Here is a 21,571-nt window from a genome sequence, read left to right as displayed (position 1 = left end):
GTAGAAAATGAATGGTGGGTAGAGCAGTCTAACTATTTTAGGTTTTGAACAAGAGCTGATCAAAGGTAATCCAGATTCTTTGACTATAGCAAAGTAGCCTTTCACCACCAAATTGCCAAATTGAAAGCTGCAATTCAGATGTTAAATTTAGTGTCATCCCTTCCACCTCACAAAGAAACTTTTCAAACTTCAAAGAGGTCATCCAGATAAACCGACAGGACAGGCAAGTACTCTGAAGTAGGCAGCATACATCTATAGCTCAGGTTGGAGAATGTTGTCAAGACAACTATTAATCTGGCCATTGTACTGTAAAAGAATGGCAAAAACAAAGCTATTGCTGAGACAAAGCCATAGAAAGAACCATTACCAGTTTGTCTCAAGCCATAGGAGAGCATGTGGGAGAAAGAGACAAGGTGAGACCAAATTTAGATTTTTTGTCTTGCAAGCAAAATGTCATCATATCCCCTGAATACACCATCCCCACAGTAAAACATGGTAGTGACAATGGCATACTGTGGGAATGGTATATTCAGCAGGGACGGGCTATGTGATGTTTATTTATTTTAGATAGCTTTTTTATACAACAGTAATGGTGGAGGCAAAAAGAAGTTAAATTAGTTTTATAGATGACACATTTAGTTTGTTGTGGATCTCATTATTTTCACTAAAATGGTCCATTTGGCAGGAGTTTCTGCAGTGTAGGTTATCGTGTATATTAGTGCAGCATTAACGTTGCAATTATATATATGTATATATACATGTATATATATAAAGCATTTCTTTTTTTTTCTAGAAAAAGCTAGCTAACCTTCTTCAATTCTTACATAGTGGATTTTTTAGTCTGCATCAAACATTGGTAAAGGCATACCTTAGTGCTTCCAACTGGAGTAATGCCATTATTACACTCTTTTCCTGGGGTTGCATCTATTTCCTCATATTATGCCTGCAGCATTAGCAGAGCAGAGCACATAGTGCTGGGGGGAAAGGTGGAGGCCCACAGTGCAACAAAATCTGTAGAGAGGAAGTTATGATGCAAGAAAGCTTTGAGCTGTGCATAGCATAAGAAAAAAAGGACAATTCTGATGTTACGCTGATGATTTTGAGTTCGAGCTTATTCATTTGGGAGTATGTACACGAACATTAATCCCACTATAAAGCATATGCACTGCATCGGATTAAGCCATAGGGTAATTTCCACCTGCAGTCCTCAAGGAGGGTAAAACACAAAATGCTTATAAAAATAGAGACAAAGTGAAATTTTAACAACATATCTTCATCCACCACCAACAACAAAAATGTCTATGGTTAAAATATAATATTTAAAAATAAAGAATTAAAGATGTGCTTGTACATACAACAAAAGTATTCATAAACATTAATGTTTTCTCCCCTTTGGTTATGTTAAAGCGAAAAAATGTCAATGTATTTTACTATTATTATTAATTATAATATATGGTTATTTATTAATAATATAACAGCACACAAAGATGTTCTTTATCTAAGGAATCCATACCACTTATCAATCAAGTGGTATGGATTCTTTCGCAAAGCAATATAAACAGTGCTGGAGGAAGTAACATTATATTGTGTCCAAACAAATGCCTTTTTAAAACGCGAGGGGCGCAAGTCCCTTTCACACATAATTATTGCAACTTCCATGCTCCACCCCATCAAGTTTTTTCTCTAGGACTGCTCCATCCATTTTCATATGAAATCTGACTGATTAACTGGTCCTTGTTAAAAAATAAAATAAAAAAAAAGAAAACATTGCCAGGGCATGATGCTGCCAATACAAAAACATTTCAGCTCTGGATTGTGTGATCAGGGTGATGTGCAACTTTATTTACCCCCAAAAGTATTATTTTTTTTCCATGAAAAAACCTAATTATTAGTTGTCCTGGGAAATGCAGAACTAAAACTTATCATGATGACATGTGAAAAAATTGTCTGAAAAATTTTAGAATGTATTGGTAAAACCAAATATCTAAGCATTGTGTGGACCTGCTTAGAAAAAACTAAACTCAACACGTTACTTGGTAAAAAATTATTTTCCCTACTTTGTTCTCACTCTCACATTGAATAATTAATGACTACAACATTGCTTTGATACTGGAAATGTTCTGCGATGGAAAATATTTATGAACACAGTTCTCCTGAGGAGTGTCACAATACAATTAAGATAACTCCTGCCTGAAGCATACATTAGACTATCATTCTCAGAGTTCTTCATCTCTAAAGTCATGCACAGTGGAGGAATTTCTGATTTGATCTGCTTGATACAATCCAGATTTCCATTTGAGATGGAGACTAAGCTTTAATTCTCTTATTGAACTGTGACAGAGGCTTTGATTTGTATCAATCATACCTATATGCAACCTGTTTGCTGACATTATCCAATTAAAATCTGCACAGGAATTAAAAGCACTAAAAACTACCATTGAAAGGTTCAGGACATCTGGCCACTTAAAGGCTGAGAACTTTACAATCATTCATTTAACATTAAACATGTTCATTTCAAAATATTCTTTTAAAAATGGGGGATTTTAGTGGCACTGCAAATGTTTTTGAGGGAGAGCACAATATGGACTGGAAAACACAAAACTAAGGCTGCCAGCTTTTCAGAGCAGCTTGGAATGAGAATTGCTCCCAAAGGAAAGAAAGCTGTGATTGTGGGTAGGAGACTGAGGTCCAAACGTATTTAGTCTCCCACTTAGAAACAACAAGGCTGCTTTAGATGTGTTAGAATAGCAATTCAGTCTTAAAAAGATTCAGCTCTGACGAAATAACAGTTGTAAGAAGACGACAATGAAAAATAAAATTATATCAAAGAACCTATGCTGGTTCTTTGATTTATTTATTTTTATATTTATTTTTATTCACCCAGTATTTTCAACTGATGAATGTAGAAAAAAATCCTCATCACCAATATTCTAGATCAGCTAAGAGAGTCATGAAAACGAAACACACCCAGGGAATAGCGGTACATGGATGATTTAGCGGAGACTATAACTAAATCTCATTGGAATTCTTTCAATTCATTTTCAACCCCAAACCAGTATTGTGAATGTTTCTTTGATTTAAGGGGAGGGTGGTGGGGTACAGATTTCTACCCCTTAATAATGTAGATGTTTTTTAGGTCCACATTATTAAAGTATGCACTTTGCATTAAACTGTATTCACAAAAATGTTTTCTTTGTTAATAAAAACAGTATCATGTATAAGAAAATTGATAAATTCCTGTCTTTTACAAGGATAAAGAAATGTCTGCAGGCTTAATAATGGTTACATGACATCCAGCAAATGGGTATACTATGTATTCAAGAAATTGGGCAATAGCCGATGATGTAAAAGCTTCTCTAAGGAGTAACATATTTCATAGTGGAATTAGCCACTACCAGTGCCTCCAAATCCGAGGCCATGGTCTTGAGCCGGAAAAGGGTAGAGTGCCTTCTCCGGGTCAGGGGGGGTGTCCTGCCCCAAGTGGAGGAGTTTAAGTATCTCGGGATCTTGTTCACGAATGGGGGAAGAGGGGAGCGGGAGATCGACAGGCGGATTGGCGCAGCGTCTGCTGTCAAGCGGGCGCTGTACCGGTCCGTCGTGGTGAAGAGAGAGCTGAGCCAAAAAGCGAAGCTCTTGATTTACCGGTCGATCTACGTTCCCACCCTCATCTATGGTCATGAGCTTTGGGTCATGACCGAAAGAACGAGATCGCGGATACAAGCGGCCGAAATGGGTTTTCTCCGTAGGGTGGCTGGACTCTCCCTTAGAGATAGGGTGAGAAGCTCAGTCATCCGGGAGGGACTCAGAGTAGAGCCGCTGCTCCTTCACATCGAGAGGAGCCAGTTGAGGTGGCTCGGGCATCTGGTCAGGATGCCTCCTGGACGCCTCCCTGGTGAGGTGTTCCGGGCACGTCCCACCGGGAGGAGGCCCCGGGGAAGACCCAGGACACGCTGGAGGGACTATGTCTCTCGGCTGGCCTGGGAACGCCTCGGGATTCCCCCGGAGGAGCTAGAAGAAGTGGCTGGGGAGAGGGAAGTCTGGGCCTCCCTTCTGAAGCTGCTACCCCCGCGACCCGACCTCGGATAAGCGGAAGAAGATGGATGGATGGATGGATGGATTAGCCACTACCTAAGGGCAGAAGGATAGAGAAAGAAAGAAACATAGTTGCTGCGGTAACCTCTAACATTTTAAGAAAGACTATGTAATAAGTGGAGTACCATATTGTTAAAATAATACTTGCAGGGTTCTAACCTAAATCACAATATAGAAAATAAATGTAAGGGAAAGATCAAAATATTACTGGAACTAAACCTACATAATTAGTGGTAAACATGAATATGTCTATGTTCAATCACTGAAAATAATATTTTATGTGTATTATATTAAAGGGAAAAAGAAAAATGCAAACCGTTTTTACAATGATTAAATTAATCAAGTACAGTGTTAAAAAGTTGGTACCATAGCATACCTGCAACATGATGTTTTACACTGTTGACATCTGCACCCATACATCCTGCTTGGATCTGATTTAAAAGGTTAATAAAATCTAAAATCAAATCTCACCTTAAAAGTAAGGGGAAAGTAACGTGCAACACAAAAAATATTAAAAGTATAATTTGACAGTGTTGCATAACTACCATTGACCAGGAGGAACAGCACAATAAATCAATATCTTTAATGGACACAAAGTTGAACAATTACTGTCACCTTTCTACTGAAGGGCAGTTTTGTGGCTTGGAGTATTTGCATATTTAAGGCTCTGTTTTAGAAGAGAATGCACTACTTTCAGAAAAACAAAAAGGAACTAAAACCCAACACCTTATTTCTCTAAGTTAAAGGCGCTAATCACTGAATAACCACACCACCTGGAGCCAGATTTGCAAATACACAATCTATAATCCTATACACAGTCATGGGTATTTCTAAATAAGACTGAGTCATGACAGTATTCATGCAGTGTGTCCTTATAGGAATTATAGCATAGAAACTGAGATCAGTTTATCATCCCACAAAACAGCATGAAAAGGAATAAAACATAGGATAACCCTTTGATGTAGCTTTCCCAGATGTGTGCATTTGTGAAAATGTGCATTTTTTTTCTCATTTGTAATAACTTTCAAGTAAATGTATACAGAAGATCAGGAACTAATTTAATTTTAGATCAAAAATGTCAATCACACACTGTCCTGTCTTGTTTATATGAGTAGGAATAAATTAAACATTTGATTCTTTTTACAAGTGCAAACCCAAACCTCCCAGCGACTGCTTACTGTGTAAGAAAAATTAAGTGACAAAACTAAACATCATAATATGTTTGCTTTACAGCAGTTTATTATCAGGGTTTTGCCAAAACACAACAGCCTGTATCATATTTGTTTCACTAAAATAAAAAAACAACACTCCGAGTGGTGAGTGTTACACGACACTAGTTAATGGAATCTGTGCTGTGAAAATGTACATTACTCTGACTCAGGTTAGCTGTTGCAGGGTCGCAGGTAATTTCCTCTTCAACTATTTCCTTTTTACTGTTTATGAGCAACAAACTTATACATTTTAAGGACATCCAAAACAATAGATTAGCACTCCCATATTGTGTCTAAAAATATGTTAACTAAAATTTTGATTCTACACATTACGGAGCATCTGCAACATTTTCAGTCTTCTGATGGCTTGTTGTATTACAAGTTAACCAATAAAAGAGGAACGAAGTATAAAATGTAGCCCCATAGGGTTAACCTGTAAGAGACTAAATATTTAGGAGACAAGCAATGCCCTGTGGTAAAAATATGTGAAGGGCCAGAAAATGAATACATTTTTTATTGCAGCAGGAAACCTCAACTGAAAAATGTAGGACAGTCCAGCATTTTATTCAGTGGATAAAAATTCCCACTTAGGGAAATAATAGCTTTTAATAAAATGACTGTTTCTGCTAACAAATTCTATTAAAATAAATATGGATGAAACATATTTTTTCACACTCGGTTGTCAACTGAGAAGAATATCACTCGAGCGTAAGAAAGTCTGCAAGCTCTAAAAAGTCTGCAGATCAGACTGTAATGAACTCTGTGTGTGTGGGCCTGCCTCTTTGTTAAAGGCTGTGGGATCCTTTTTATTCTGTATAGAATCATGAACTTTTAAAAGTAGCAACATATTTCTAATATAAATATGGCTTTTGTCAGAAGAATGGTCATTAGGTTGTCTTCAGAAAAATTCTAAATATCTGGAAAATCTCAAATTACATTGTTCAACAGACACTATCAGCTTCTCTCCATGTCCATTTCAGTTCTTGCACTTCAACCTTAGAGAAAACTTGTGAGATGAGCTAAAGAGAAAGAAATATAAAGGACTAAGGCACCGAAAGCCTTGTGAAACAATGTCCACTTTACAAAAAAACTGTTCAAGGGAGAGGTGCCAAAAGTTTAGCAATTCTAAAAAATTAAGTATTAATTGAACTTTGCCCCTACTGGATTATACTTTTGTTTTTCTCAACATTATTTGCTAATGTGGTAAAAAAAATATATCTTATTTTGAGGCTATTTGCACTTCTTTATTATTAAAAGTTCCATTAAGAGTGAAAAGGGCCTGTAAATTATGCAAAGCAATAATCTAGGTGTTTCCACTTTATCAAGTCGTTTGGTGAGAAGGTTAAAGACTCTCTAGAAATGCCAAATGCTCACCCCACACAATACAGATCTTCTAAAGCAGACTTTCCCTATTTGCTTGGTTTTGTGGCAATGAGAATGAGTCAGATTTCTTTTGTAGCATATGTGTTGTTTCTGCTGAGATGAAGAGCGCTGCAGTGTCCCTGAGGCAGCTGCGCAAGAGCCACATGCCCTGTCCTGCAGAGTTATCTGTGTCCGGAGGAGGTAACTCTGCTTCTTAGCATGATCAATGTAGATGCGCATGACTCACTATGGAAAGAAGGGGAAAGCTGTTCCTTTCCCTACGTGAAGAAGAGGTAAAACTGATATTGATTAATGCAGAGAGCAGAGATAAGGTAGAACTGAAACCAGTCAAACTGTGGACTCTGCTTTGCCGGTGCATTAATGATGTGGGAGAGCTGCAGAAAACAAAGCAACACAGACAAAGCGAACATGTGCTTTTCCATCCAACCATCTATTTTTTAAACCGCTTATCCTGAAGAGCCTTGCAGGGTGGCTGGAATGTTTCCCAGAATGCAGTGGGCAAGAGATAGGAAATATTTTGGAAAGCTTGTCGGATTTGTAACAGGAGGATTTTCTTTTGTATTGTAAAAATGAAATTCAGCACAGAACATGTTTTATCTATTTAACAGAGATACTGAAATGTAAGTTTTTGCAGCAAATCAGGGTAGTAAAATGCACCTGGTGTTTTTTGCAAGCATGCTCTTATATTAACTTCTGTAAATCATTAAATTATTAGTATGTTGCATCCAAGTCTGTGACATAGAGGCTATCACCCTGTGGTGTAATGGAAGCCTGGAATTGCTTTCATAGCTGCTTTCAGGTCATGTGCCTTGTTGGATCTGGTATCTCTCATCTTCCTCTTGACAACAGCCCATAGATTTTCTATGGGGTTCAGGTCAGGGAAGTTTCCTGGCCAATCAGGAACAGCAATGTCATTGAACCAGGTTTTGGTATCTTTGGTAGTGTGGGCAGATGCCAAGTCCTGCTGAAAAATAAAAACAGCATCTTCAAACAGCTTGTCAGCAGAAGGAAGCATGAAGATGCTCTAGAATTTCCTGCCAGATGGCTGTGTTGACTGTAGACGTCAGAAAACACAGTGGACCAACACCAGCAGATGATGTGACACCCAAAACCATCAGACTGTACAAACTTTACTCTGGACTTCTAGCAACATGGATTCTGTCTTTCTTCACATACTGGGATCTTAATTTCCAAATGAAATGCAGAATATACGTTCATTTGAAAACTGGACTCTGGATCATCGCACAGCGGTTCTGAGACCCACAGAAGAACACAAGATTCAAGTATAACATACCAGTAACTTAAGGCATCTGTCAGTTTAAAGTGATGAACAGCTGCAAGAGGAGGAGAAGAGAGTCCAACGTTGCATAAAGTAGAAAGTGTGGTCTCTGAGTTCAGTTTGTGTGTATGCGTATTACTGAATGACTCCTGTGAAAGCCAGGGGCCTGTTGTTGAGGGGGAAACAGAGAGATGAGCAAAGGAGTAAGAGCCCAAAGTTCAAATGTGTAGGGCAGTAGGACAAGATGGGAAGGCATAACAGAGAGAGAGCTGAAATTTCTGACAGAGTTGTGGATAAAGCTTTCGCTAAGAATGCTGGTTCTGGCCCAGAGACTGTGGAGTCTTTTTCCAGATGGCAACAGACAGAAGACACCATGAGAAAGGATAGAAGGAATCCCCAAATTTCCTGTGTAGACAGAAAGGCAGACAATTGATAATAATAAACTTCACCAGTAATGGGCGCAGACCACAACAACATGGCGACAGGCATCATTACATAAACTCAGCCTATCCATGATGTTATGTGCTTCCTAGTGGAATAGCTGATCAGGCTGGATAGGATTTAGCTATTGATCCTTTTTTCGAAGTTCAGAAAACTTATTTTGTGTAGTCTGGCTTGTTTCCAAAGACTGCACAGTAGCCAGTAGGGCTAGCCAGTTTGTATGACTTAGCCGAGCCCTGTTGGATCCCTCCATGATCTCTGAGGGGTGGAGTAAGTTACAAGACTATGTCTTCATCATTGTTTTAAATTAAGAATTAATACAAAGAATATTTTACTAGGATTTTGTCTCATTATATTCATACACATGTACTGGCTTCTGAAAATATTGGTAATTGACTTAAGTGATATCCTGTTTTGAAAAAGAAAATGAAATTCCAATCAAATGATACTCTCTTCCCAGATTTATATTGTTCTGTAGATGCTTTTTTAAAAGAAGATGTATTTGTGTTAACACACACCAATCTATATAATTAGTCTAACAAGTTTACACTAATGATCAGTTAATAAGGTGAAACCAATAACTGGCAGGCAGCTTCTTCTTACCCACTTAATTAGAATCAAAGGTGTCTCTATGTTTTCAAACTGTGCTTCTGCATTTGGAATTAGTTTTTTCATCATTCAAATAAAAAGGGGCAATAACTGTCACATGTTGCTACTATGACTCTGTCTTCACTTAATTTTAAGAACTGGCATCAGCATAAAAACGTACTAAATGTGCTAAATAGTAAGATCTTCAAATTGAAGAGGCTGTAGGTTTCTGTTGTCTTGCTCTGGGTAAAAATTCTACCATAAAAACCAGGAGGAGATTTGTTGGTTTAAAAAAATAAAATAAAAATAATAATTAATGGAATGGAAATGGAACAAAAATGTGATTATAAACAAGACATGTATGACATTTGAAATACTGTTTGACAACCCTCCACTTATACTAAAAGGCTGTCCTAAAAAGTGCATACAACTCTTTCAGGTGTGAAAACAAAGGCAAAGTTGGTATCTGATTCAAAACTATCACCATGACAATTCAGTAAGTCAGACCTTTTTATCAGCAGTTAATTCAAAGGGATCAAGCCGTATGCTAAATTCAGCTCATCAGACAAATAGCAAGCTGTAACTCAGGGACAATTTTAGCTAGTATGAACTCTTGGACATTATGTACTGAGAATGATTTCAGCATCTTAATACCAAAAAGGTTGCAGGTTAAAATCTGAAGACATACCGCCCAACCAAATTCTTTGATTCCACTGACAGAAAATATTTTTGCTTATTCCCCAATTTGTTCAAATTTATCTATTCAGGAATACATAAAAGAAAGATTTAAATGCTATATATCCAATATAAATAATACATATGATATTATTTAGTTCTGGAAGGACCCAATGTGTACCAGCTGTAAAGTTTGCATCCCAAAAAACATCTTTTAACATAAAGTGACCAAATGATGACCAGCAACTCAGCACAGAAAAACTTTCTAATCTGTTTGAACATTCATGAACAAAAATAATGAACCTATGAAAATGCTATTTAGCTAAGGAAAAATACTGAAATCAGACCACCATGGAGGATAGCTTGTAGTTTCATACAACTGTCTTAGCAACTGGAAGCTCTAAAAGAAATTAATTACATAATTTTTTTTATGATTTCGTGTAATCAAATATACAGTATATGCCAATACACCAAAGTAAAAAAGTGTATATGTTTTTTTAGCTTTTCAAATATAAACATCAGTAACTTAAATCTTCCTGAAAACATGTGATTTACCATTAATGTAATATTTGTATTTTCATTGAGGCTTTTCATTGAAGTGAGGCTTAAGCTGCTCAGCAATACAAATGATTTATATACTGTAGATAGATAGATCTTATTTTTCACACCAGATATAAATTTCCACATAGAAGATTCAAAGGAAAAATATAGGATTTTAAAAAGGTACATGTGGGACATATAGCAGTAGTGTCAGATTTATTAGAGAGGATACACAACTGTCTTGGCAGGGAAAGACTGGCTTGCCTCTGGCTCATCACAAGCTGAATAAAAAGGTCAAAAGTCTTTAGCCCACACTCTCTGTCACATGAAGTCTCGTGTGACTTCTCAGTGGAGAACACCCACACTTTGCCTGCGTTTTATGTAATCTAAAAGGGTTTCTCTGAAATGCCAGCCGGGGAAATGTGTGTAAGAGAGCCAAAATGCTGATGAGAGGGAGCTAAAGAGAGAAACAGGGGGGGAAAAAAAGGAAAATGGTCTTATGGAAAATACACAACAGAAAGTTAGTGTGGGTGGCCTGCCAAGCCTCCAAGGGAAATATCACTCTCACACCCACTGTGGCTCACAGGATTCCCCATGGCATCAGTGTGGCGGCCAAAACTGTGGCAATCTCTGTCCAATCAGGGGCCTGTGGCTCCTAATTACCGAGTCGTAACCTCCAACAATAATTCATGCATTTCAAAAGCTCATGAGATAATAGGGGACATTAAACCCCCTCTGGTGTGAAGCGAGGAGCTGGAGACACCGGGAATGAAAGACAGCTGACAGAAAGCAACCTTCTCAGATTCAGGGTCCAGGACTCTCTCAGATTAAAGTGGCCAATGAAAATCGCCTGAACAATAGGAAAGGGTCTGTTGAATGATAATAAAAAATCTGCTACGAAATGCTTTGTTACGGAATGATATTATTTACACCATGAGCCAGTCTCTCTTTACGATTACTACTGAATGGAGAAGAATTCTTCAAAATAAACCAAAATGTTGTTTTTTAACATATAAAGTGTAACATTTTTCTGAGATTGTCTGAGGGATACATTCGTACATTCACAAAACTCACTTTCCTCTAACTCTTCCAATCAATGGGCAGCCTCTTTCAAATGAGACTGCTGTGCTGTGTTAATGCCTGCTTTGCAAACTTCAGAAAGCAGCTCTGAAAGCCTGCCTTTCTCAGGCTCAGCACACAGAGCTTGGATCTTGATGTTGACCATTAGGAGAGAAGCTGCCCGCCAGGCTCCACCTCCCCTCCTGTATAAATATATATTAATTTATGTTACACTGTATAATCAAATACAGTGCAAGAGTTCTTATTTTCTAATTGTTGGATGCAATATTTGTCAAATGAATTCATTTATCAAGCAATTTATGTTTATTGATAATTACATCAGAAAATAGATATAAGCTTTTATTATATAGTTTTCTATATAATATAAGCTTCTTCTTTGATATGTTAATATTTTATCAAGGTACTTTGTTATTTTAAATTATGTCATATTTAACTCACTCAGATAGGAAACTATTTTAATCACTGTTGGTTTCACTTAACAGTTTTTGTAAATATTCCAATGACAATTCAGTTGCACAGCATTAAACAGTTGGTCTTTTTTGCCGAACATTACAATCATAATTGCAGGAATTTTAGCAGCATATCCCTTGTTATAGTCTTATTAACTTGCAAAGCCTAATTGGATTCCATTTAGCAGTTTTATGCTGCTCTATCATTAGCTCATCCACAGTAATTAGTCTATTGTTAATCTGAATTGAACACACCTGATTTATTATTATTTTTTGTTTATAATCTCTTATGCACAGCAGAGTTACAATGTGAATGCTTCGTGATTTGAGGCTTAGGGAGAGAAAAGGGTGAGTTAGGATTGACATATTGTGTCTTCTTCACCAGCATTACCTTCTTCCAGCAATTAACAATCACAAAAACTATGGAACAACTTGGCCAAAACATTAATCAATTCTTATCCCCAGTTATTACATTGAGACTATAAGGGGATTATCCCTGTCCTAAGGAGGCATGTCTCCATTTCTACTTTTAGTCTGTGCTTAATTGGAACCTGCCAGGTCAGAATTCACTCAAATTTGAACTAACATGAGGTTATTTAACCTGCTGACGCCACATGACATGATGTTAATAGTTAATGGCAAAAGAATGTTAGCCCAATATTCAATGGTTACAGAGAAGCTAAGAGGGAATTGCATTCAAGCCTTAGTGGAGATACAAGAAAGATTTAGTTTTTTTAACTGATGAGATTTCCCAGAAGAGGAAAAACTTTCCCTCCAGATATTAAAATTGATTTGCTCCTCTGTAGCGATCCCAATGTTTACCTACTAGCTAATTGCAAGAGGCAGAACCCATTCAGTGGTGAAAGAATAGGACTCACAGAGGAGAAATGCATTTTCTTCTATGTCTTTTGGATTACAGCCATATCCTTCATATGGGTGGTTCATTCCAAATAGCTTGCCCAGATTAGTCCAACTTGAGCTGCTCTACAATGAGTTAAAAGAGAAGTTTTACCAAATGCTGGCACACTTGAAGAGCATCTTTAAGTTGCTGAGTGAACAAGTCTCAAGATGAACATTTTCCTTCCTATTATTGCACAAAATTTGCATCTAGAAACAGGGTTCATTTCAGATTTTATGAGGTCTCTTTTTTATTCTTTTGTAACTGTGTATGTCAATTCCAATTTTAAAATTTTATGTGTTATGTCATTTTAATTTTGACACAGAGAGAGAGAGAGAGAGAGATAGACTTATGCATATACAGTATGTAAAACTGGATGTATACTTTTGGCTCTAGGAGACAGGAGAAAATCCACTATATGTTTAAATATGATCAAAATTGTATTTTGTGCTGTCAGTCCTCCCTAGAAAAACAACACCAAGATGAAAAATACTTCAAATAAGTAATTGAAAACAAATCCAACATGAATCAAACATGACTGTAGTTGCAAATATTGTGGAATAAATGGTTTGAATTTGCAAATGTGCCTTGTGTCTTACAGATCAGGAGCGAATAGGAAAGGACTCGGATTTTGAGCAAGAAGGAAAGGTTCAGTTTGTTATAGACGCTGTATATTCGATGGCTCATGGCTTGCACAACATGCACAAAGAACTCTGCCCTGGGAAGGTGGGTCTCTGCGCAAAAATGGATCCCATCAATGGTACCCATCTCCTCAAGCATATTCGTCGGCTAAACTTCTCAGGTCAGTTCCTTCCAACAAAAATGTCTTTCTCTGCTCAACGACAACAATGAAAAAGAAAAAAACTTTTTTCATTTTGTTCTATGACCAATTCTAACATGTAAACAATATTTGCTGAAACGCTTTTTCATATCTTAATTCTGCATTTTCAAAGCCAAACTCATAAACATGTTTATTTTATATATTGGCACATATTGGCAAACAATCACATACCTATAAATAGTCACCTAAAATACTTTTTTCAATTAACATGAAAGCAGTAAATGAATGAAACCAATACATATTTCATAAAATTTAGGTAAAACATATTGCAACATTGCAAGCTGAAACAAGAAAACTACTGAAGGTTTTCAAAATTGCTTGGAGTACAATTTTGCAGTTACAAATAACTGAAGCAGCAGTGCTATAGAAGCCAAATATTTGTATAATTCCTGTCTGTGATCTCCAACCTATTGATTCACACAAATTAATATCCTGCTTGCTCAAAAACTTCCTTGATTTGAAACAAGTTGGTGAAATTATCTCAAGATTATCATGATTGTCTGATTAGAGATGCTTGGAAAAGCAGCAAAACCTAAGAAACACAAACCCAGAGAAAGCAAGCTGTTATTTACTATGCTGATGGAAACAAGGTTAAGTCACCATGTGCCTTGCAACCTGTTTTTTCTGAACTTTCTCCAGCGAGTAATAACAATTTTAGTGTTTTTTCTGGTTTCTTCACAGTTTTTTCTCTCTCGTTTTCAGACTTCCTTTGATAAAGCTGTTCAGGTTCTCTACACACTGCCACTATGACTGTCAAATATGTGTGTCATGATGTGAAGCAAAGTACCACTGCGTCAAGAATTTCAGGGCTGTCTATTAGAGTTTTCATATTAATTAGTCAGAACCTCTTGGTGTAAAAGCTGCCACTGTCTCAAATGTAAACATTTAAAATGATCTAAGAAAACAAGTTAGTGTATTATCACACTTCCTAGAAAACACAGCGCAGGAGTTAAGCCAGTTTTAGTGTAATGTGAACCAGCTGGTGCATTTATGACCTTATTGGATTTTCTCCTTGAGTCGATGACTGTTTACATGAAAAAAAAAAATCCTCAAAGTCTCTGGCAAGTGTTACCACATTGAGTTAAGTACTATTTTAATATCAATGATATATTCTGCCTAAATATAAGCACTTACATTTAGAACACAATCCAATCCCAGAGTAGACCTAGGTTTTACACGTTTTGGTCGATATCATTGTGTTTCCATAAATACTGTATGTTCTAATTTCAGATTAAAAAAAAAAGATGGTGTTTGTGATAACCCTACCGTATAAACCCAAATAAAGCTAAGACCCACTACCGGATAGGAATTGCAACATACACATATTAAGCCAGGGAGGTCTTATTATGTTAACCTTGACATGATGAAAGTGTTAGATGAAATCGCTCTGTATAAAGAATTACCAGGAGTTACTCGGTCGGGCACCATGAAAGTCATGGCTGAATTTCATGATTATCCATTTTAAAATGTCACCCTTGATGCATTGTGAATGAAAAAGTCAACTAATTTGGATTAAGATTCAACCTCTGGCAAACATTTTATGTTTAGCTCCAAAGGCAATTGTTAAGATGCTTGATGGCTCAAAGAACTTTGTTTATAGCCCACTGGCCTCATATAGCTGGAAACAAATCTAACCTTCTAGTATTAGATTCACAAACTGCAAACTTAAACTGAAATGAATTTTTGCAACCAAAGACTATCAAAAACTGGGTAAAATATAAATTCCCTTAGTTGTAACTTCATAAAGCACTGTAGCTTGTGATTATGAAGGCTATTGGTGATGAAAAGAAAATCCATGTTCAAAACCCTTTCAGTTAATGGATAAAAGATGCCAGATTTTGAATGTTTTGCTTGACCTTATTCATAAAAATTCACAAGCAGATTTCCATCACAGGTTCTAGACTGTCCTGTTCTTGAGAGTAAAGTTTAGAAGTAATATAATTTATCATAGCTTCCTGAAAAACGAGGCCTTGAGTCTGTACGTGGGAAGAAACCAGTTGAAACAAATCTATTATTTCAGCTGTTTGAAGTGCTTCATATAATCTACTTTATGGTGACATTGTTGGAAACGATATCTTTTCACAAGCACACAGTTTACTAACCTTCTCCTCCAGCAGACACAAGCACCAATGTACAACTCTACTGACTTCGTTCCCCTTATTTTTTGGCCTAATTTCCCTCCCTTCCTGCAGCATTACATTATACCCACTTATCAGTCAAGTTCACTTTCATGACTGGCATGTTAATAATTGACTGCTTTCACACAAAACGCACTGATCCAGAGTTCCATTATGTAGACACTGTTTTATAATGCTACGGGACTCAAGACAATTAAAATTCCTTACAGAGACTTGAGTATGCACTGTTTATACAGATAAATTATTCATTTGAACTCCTGCTCTTCAAGCTAATTTGTCATTCTAATATCTACTTATTACAGAATGTCAGTTCAATGTTTAATTCACATTTGAGAGGTGAAGGGAAACATTTTCCTTCAAATAACTGAGTGAGTCATTGTGCTGTCTTTCACATTACAAAAGATCAGGCACACTTTATTATGGTAATAAATGCTTTCATATATCAGACATTTTCATGTAATTTTTGGTGTTTAAAATAATAATACTTGATGTCACCTGGACTCATCCAGCTGCTGCTGCTCAAGCAAAACACTGGTTACTGCCAATTAGAGACATCTTCCAATGTGATCCTGTTTTCACAAGAAGAAATTAATTTTGATTTTTAAGTTTTATTTTCAAGCCTGTTGAGCAATGATTTCACCACAGACCTAAATTGAATGAAAGTTATGAATTACTTGCGTTATCACAAAGGAAATATCATACTAACACATGAAAATTGCTAAATTAATTCATTTTGTGAATGGTGAAGCATTTTATATTTGTCAATTTGTATGGTAATTGATGTATTTCTGAAATAATATTCAATATAGGTTGATTTCTTACCATCACATGTGACTTAGCTGTATGAGCTTGGTGAGAAAAAAATCACACAGAGTAAATAGTGTCCTTCAAAATAAACTATTGAGATCCCCTTAATGTCCCAGATGTACCAGCTGAGCAGCTCAGAGTCCCACAGCACAGAGCAGGAAAAAACTGGAGATGGGATGTTGTTCACAACATGCCTCATTGTTGTATTAATGCCATACAACAGCTTCTGTGTTCTCCTGTTAGTCCTAGACAAGCATTTTGATAAGTAGGTGTTTAGATTAGTGGTCTATACTTGATTTCTATCTAAAGTACTCCTGTGAGATCTGCACGTTCAGATCGAATCACAAGAGTTGTGAAATATTTTGACACAAATAAAAGAAATAAAAGAAACAGTAACTGAATGAAAAATTCAAATTTTTATTTTAGAACACAGGTGTTGCATGACATGTAGGTTCATTCAAAGCAGTTTGTACAATGTGGAGACCAGGAGGTGGTGTTGTGTTTCCTACTAGTTTTTTTTTTTTTTTTTTTTTTTTTAAGATGCCTGCAAGCAGTAACATGAAGCTCTTGTGCAGTAAGCACTTTTTGGTTGATTTTTGTTTCTACCAGGCAGACACTATTCACACACACTGTCCAGGAGGGTTGCTTTGAGGTTACACGACACTCCATATAATTGCATCAGCTCACAGCTGTATATCGATCTGGCGTGGATCCATAAACCAGCAAACTGCTGAGAGTAGATTTGCTACGTGTCACATTTTCAAAGATGATATTTATCTTTGTGTTGTGTAAATTATGTGTTACACTTCAGGAAACAAATTGTTGTTCTGCCTTTTTTCTCTCAAATCAGCAATCGAAAAAAATGCTTACAAAAGTAGGTCAGTTATTTTCCTTTTGTTGTGATGAATAATTTACAAGCAGTGAGAGTGATGTATTGTTATGTTTTATGTCACAGTTTTTCGCTGACATCTGCAAAAAGATTTGTTTGGACTGCATCTATTGAAACTACACAAACAGCTGGTTGGATGAAGAAACAAATGGATATTATTCACATAATATCTGCCAGGATCAAGCTGGCTCATACTGCAACCCTTAAGAAAAAAGCAGAAATCATTTTTTTTTTTTCAACTGTGATTGTACAGCATTGTCACATATGTGCCTGCAATTGTGAAGACATTTTCTGTCCTGAGCTGCAGCTTTTCTTTGGAGCAACCTAAGCCATGGCCACAAAAACAACTGAACAACCACATTTAGACCATCCTTCCCTCAGTGAATGTCTGGTAGTTGTTCAAATTTTATTGGGCCACAGCTGAATGAACCTTTCTGTCAGCGTTTATGTCTCTGGCAATCACATCATAGAAAGGGTGGTGTTCCTGTTCCATTCACACACCAAAAAATCAGTACCTTATCCACTTTTGTTCTCACTGAGGACATACGTCACAGTGTCTGCAATAAAAGAAATCTTTTAGAGCTCCTTCTTTTACACGTCCCTCACTCTCTAAAAGATTTTGGTGTTAGTTGTTGTGTAGCTAAAGGGATTGTTCCAGCTGACATGTTTGTGATAATTCAACAGAGTCTGTATATGAGTGTGTTAGTCAGTCATGAGTTTGACACATGCATTTATTTTGGTTCTAGATATAGACAAAGTCGTGGAATATTCAGATCTTTATTTTCTCTACATTTTATGTATTTTATTGGTATATTTATGATAGACCTACACAGGTTTGCCTTATAATTTTGAAGCAGAAAAAATATATATGTTCACAAGGTGTTTTAAAATGTTTACAAGTAAAAATCAAAAAATTATAGCAAACACTACTGTATTTTGCTATAAAGAAGTGTCATAAAAAACCAGCTTTGCAAGATGATGCACTCATCCCCATATATTACAGGGGGAATGGCGATTATGCACAGTATTAGTTTTCCTCCACATGCAGAATTTGCATATGAGCCAAAGAGTTCAATCTTGGACTCATCTGACCAGAATATTACGCCTCTCATGTTGGCTGTGTTGCCTACATTGGCAAACTACAAAAAGGACTTCCTTTGTCTTTCTTTCAACAATGGCTTTCTTTTTGTCTCTCTTAAAGGCAACATTTTTGACAACCAATAGTTCTCCTGTCGACAGATTCTCTCACTGGAGACATGAAACTAGACAGTTCCCATGGGCTTCTTATTGGCTGCTTTTCTCATCAATGCTGTACTTTCCCAGCCTGTCAGTTTAGCTAGATAGCTATATCTTGTTAGGTTTGCAGTTGTCCACTAGTGCCTCTGTTTTTCCAGAATAAGATTTTCAAACCTTAGGAGGTCATATAGTTTATGATTGTTTTTCCCCCTCATCCTAACTAATGTTGCCATTTTCATCTAACAAAAGGGTGGTACCCCCCTTCCCCCAGGGCTGCAGCCTTAGGCACCTGTCTATCATGTCATGTACAAAGTTTGTGTTTATTCTTTGGACAGGTTATACTGAAATGTGAATTTCCTTCTGGGATTAATAAAGTACATTAATCATTCATTTATTCTCTAACTAACCGTTGAAGCCTTCCCAGAACAACTAAATTTATAGGTAAATTAAATTACACACCACTACTCTACTAAGTAGGTCCCTTCTGAAAGCAATGGATTGACTTAATTTTGATTGATTTTCCTTAAAGGTAATAAAGCATAAGTGGAGTGGAAGGAATCTCCTCTGCTCTGACTGCTGGCGGTATGCTGCATAACGGAAAACTTTGTAACACTGTTTACAGTGCTTAGGAAGAGGGAGAGGCCCATGTTAGCACTCAAAACAGAGTGGGAACTGCAGCAGAGTTGCAGAGCAATTGGTGCTTCACATGTCACCATAAGAGTCTCCAAAAATACTGAAAAAAAAAACGTAATTACAGTTGTTGCTCGTCGCTTTTTTGAAAAGTTGCTAGAGGGGCCTAAAAATAGACTGATAAAGTGCCAAGCAGGCAGCAGTGTTTCTTTCATCCTGACCACTGCTACATCCCCTCCGCTCATTCCTGCACTTGGCTGTGCCCCACACTCTCAGTTGGCGCCACCTGCTTTGTATGAATTATTCAAAAGTTTCAAAAGAATTTTCCTGTTTCACACAGGGGATAGTTACACTTTGAACACTAATTATATTGCAACAAAATGTGAAAATTTAATAACTGTGAATGTTTTGCAAGGCCCATCTATTCTTTTTGGACTCTACAATTTTTATTTTTTTTAGGAGATAGGGGAGAAAAAAATTCAAATTCTTCTTCAAAGTCTTCTTTACATCAACAACATATTCACAACTTACAACAAAATTGTAGAAGCAGATGAAGCGAAGAAACATTATATACTCTTAAAATGTGAAGTGGGATTTACGCAAATTCTGCACATGGGTTATTAGAGCTTAATGATTAGCTGTCATGTATTTGTCAGTCACCAAATTGTTTTGCTTGTTTAATGATGCAGGAAAAGCACAGGTTGGATTAATTATTTCCCCAGTAATAATTAGAGAGTGTATGTATACAGTGGTGAAGACGAGAGAGGGCCACCATCATTAAATATTACATATAATTACAAGCACTTCATTAACCTCAGCTGTTTCTTTAAGAGCACAAAATAAAAGAGCAGATGAGTGGCCCATAGTACATATGTGTGACCCCAGGTTATGCACAGGAGAGCGCAGTAGTGGCAGGGGCCTCAGTGGAACTCATTATGCCTCTAACTTTTGAGTGGACTGTTTAGACAAGCACTTTATGGAAAATGACAGCCTTAATTTCTCATCATTAACTCAAATACTGGCCATGCTGTCTACAACAGCGTATCTCTTTCTTCTGACTTCTCTTCTTATATGTTACTACAAAAAGCAGAGGAAATAAGACAAAAATATTTTCCCTTTTTTTTTCTTCTATGCCAATGATTACAGAATTGTAAAGTATTTTTTTGACATAAATGGAAATACCTTGTTGCACATAAGAAAAACAAACAAAAAATATTTTAGAAAATATCTGCTTCTTTGTTACTTCAAAGCCTTTACATATTTAATGTTTGTAAATTATAAATATATATATTTGGTGGCTTAAAGTTGTAGTTGGAGAAGAAGACAGCTTTAACTGAATTTCTACGTTTTTTTTTTCCTCTTTTGGTGCAGTTGTGTCCAGAAAGACTTGAGGAGATGGGTTAACTCAAAGACTTCAAAGCTCTAGTTTGAGATCTGAAGATAAACCATAAAATCCCTTTGCAACCATGGAAGTTTGAGAAAAAAAAGCACATCACTATTAAAATCTTTGACAAAACATGTGACTGTTTAGAAGTGGGGTAATAGATTAATGTGTTTATGCAGACATGTTTCCCCTCAGCTTGATAAAGTCACTGTAATCCTGCAGTGATCACTCAATGCTTTAGTGTGGGCGGTATTGTCACATAGGCAGAGACTGGGTAAAACAGTAATGCTTGTAATCCAGTAGGGCTGACTCATCGAGATATGGATTAGGGCAGTATTCTCCGGAGTCGAAACAAAGAGCAGGAAAAACAATGCTCATCAGCAGAAATACTTTGGCTGCAAGTGAACATGTTTATCCGCCTGGTCTTAAACAGGATGTGCATTGTGTTTGGGACACTTAATAATGACACATCAGTGGCCTAAAACAGAAGGAGGGGGTGCTTGAAGTCAGGTAGTTGTTAAAAGCAGAAGTGAAAAGAAGTTTCTGTGTTTTTCCTCTGAGAACTATGTATAAAGTTCTCCTCCAGATTCTGGTAGAGAACTTGGTTATTGTTTATTGTGACTCATAATTATGTATTGCCTTAAATGTGGTAAAATATTTTGTTATGTATAGCTTTAAGAATGTCAAAGCTATACATAAGAAAATCTGACAGTCTTAAAATAAGGAAGTAAGATCATTGTTAAAATAAAGTATTTTTTTTCACTGACTAGACCTTATTCATATAATCTACTAAATTCTAAAAACGCTGTTTATTATATTTTATCAATATATATGATCTTAAACATTATGTCAGTTTTCTCACGGTTGTTTCTTCATTTACAGCAGTTTTTGTCTCCTTTCACAGTTCTATCTAACCCAAAAGACATTTTCGGAGTGACCTTTCAGTTGACAGAAACAGCTACGTATCAGTTTGCACAATGGAACAGACCTTTCAGTCACTGCACTGATTG

At 36.6% G+C, this 21,571-nt stretch overlaps 1 protein-coding gene across 1 annotated transcript in view; it reads left to right on the top strand.

The window, feature by feature from the left end:
* The window catches only part of LOC116710870 (metabotropic glutamate receptor 4-like), a 178,869-nt gene that overhangs the window by 135,860 nt on the left and 21,438 nt on the right, over nucleotides 1–21,571 (top strand). Inside the window, 1 exon segment of the mRNA XM_032550153.1 lies at nucleotides 13,238–13,438. Within this exon segment, the coding sequence (XP_032406044.1) occupies nucleotides 13,238–13,438 (201 nt within the window).

The sequence above is a fragment of the Xiphophorus hellerii genome, chromosome 20 (assembly GCF_003331165.1).
Source record: "Xiphophorus hellerii strain 12219 chromosome 20, Xiphophorus_hellerii-4.1, whole genome shotgun sequence".
In the NCBI taxonomy this organism is placed as follows: Eukaryota; Metazoa; Chordata; class Actinopteri; order Cyprinodontiformes; family Poeciliidae; genus Xiphophorus; species Xiphophorus hellerii.
The sequence above is the reverse complement of the archived record's forward strand: the minus strand, read 5'-3'. Positions and strand labels throughout refer to the sequence as shown.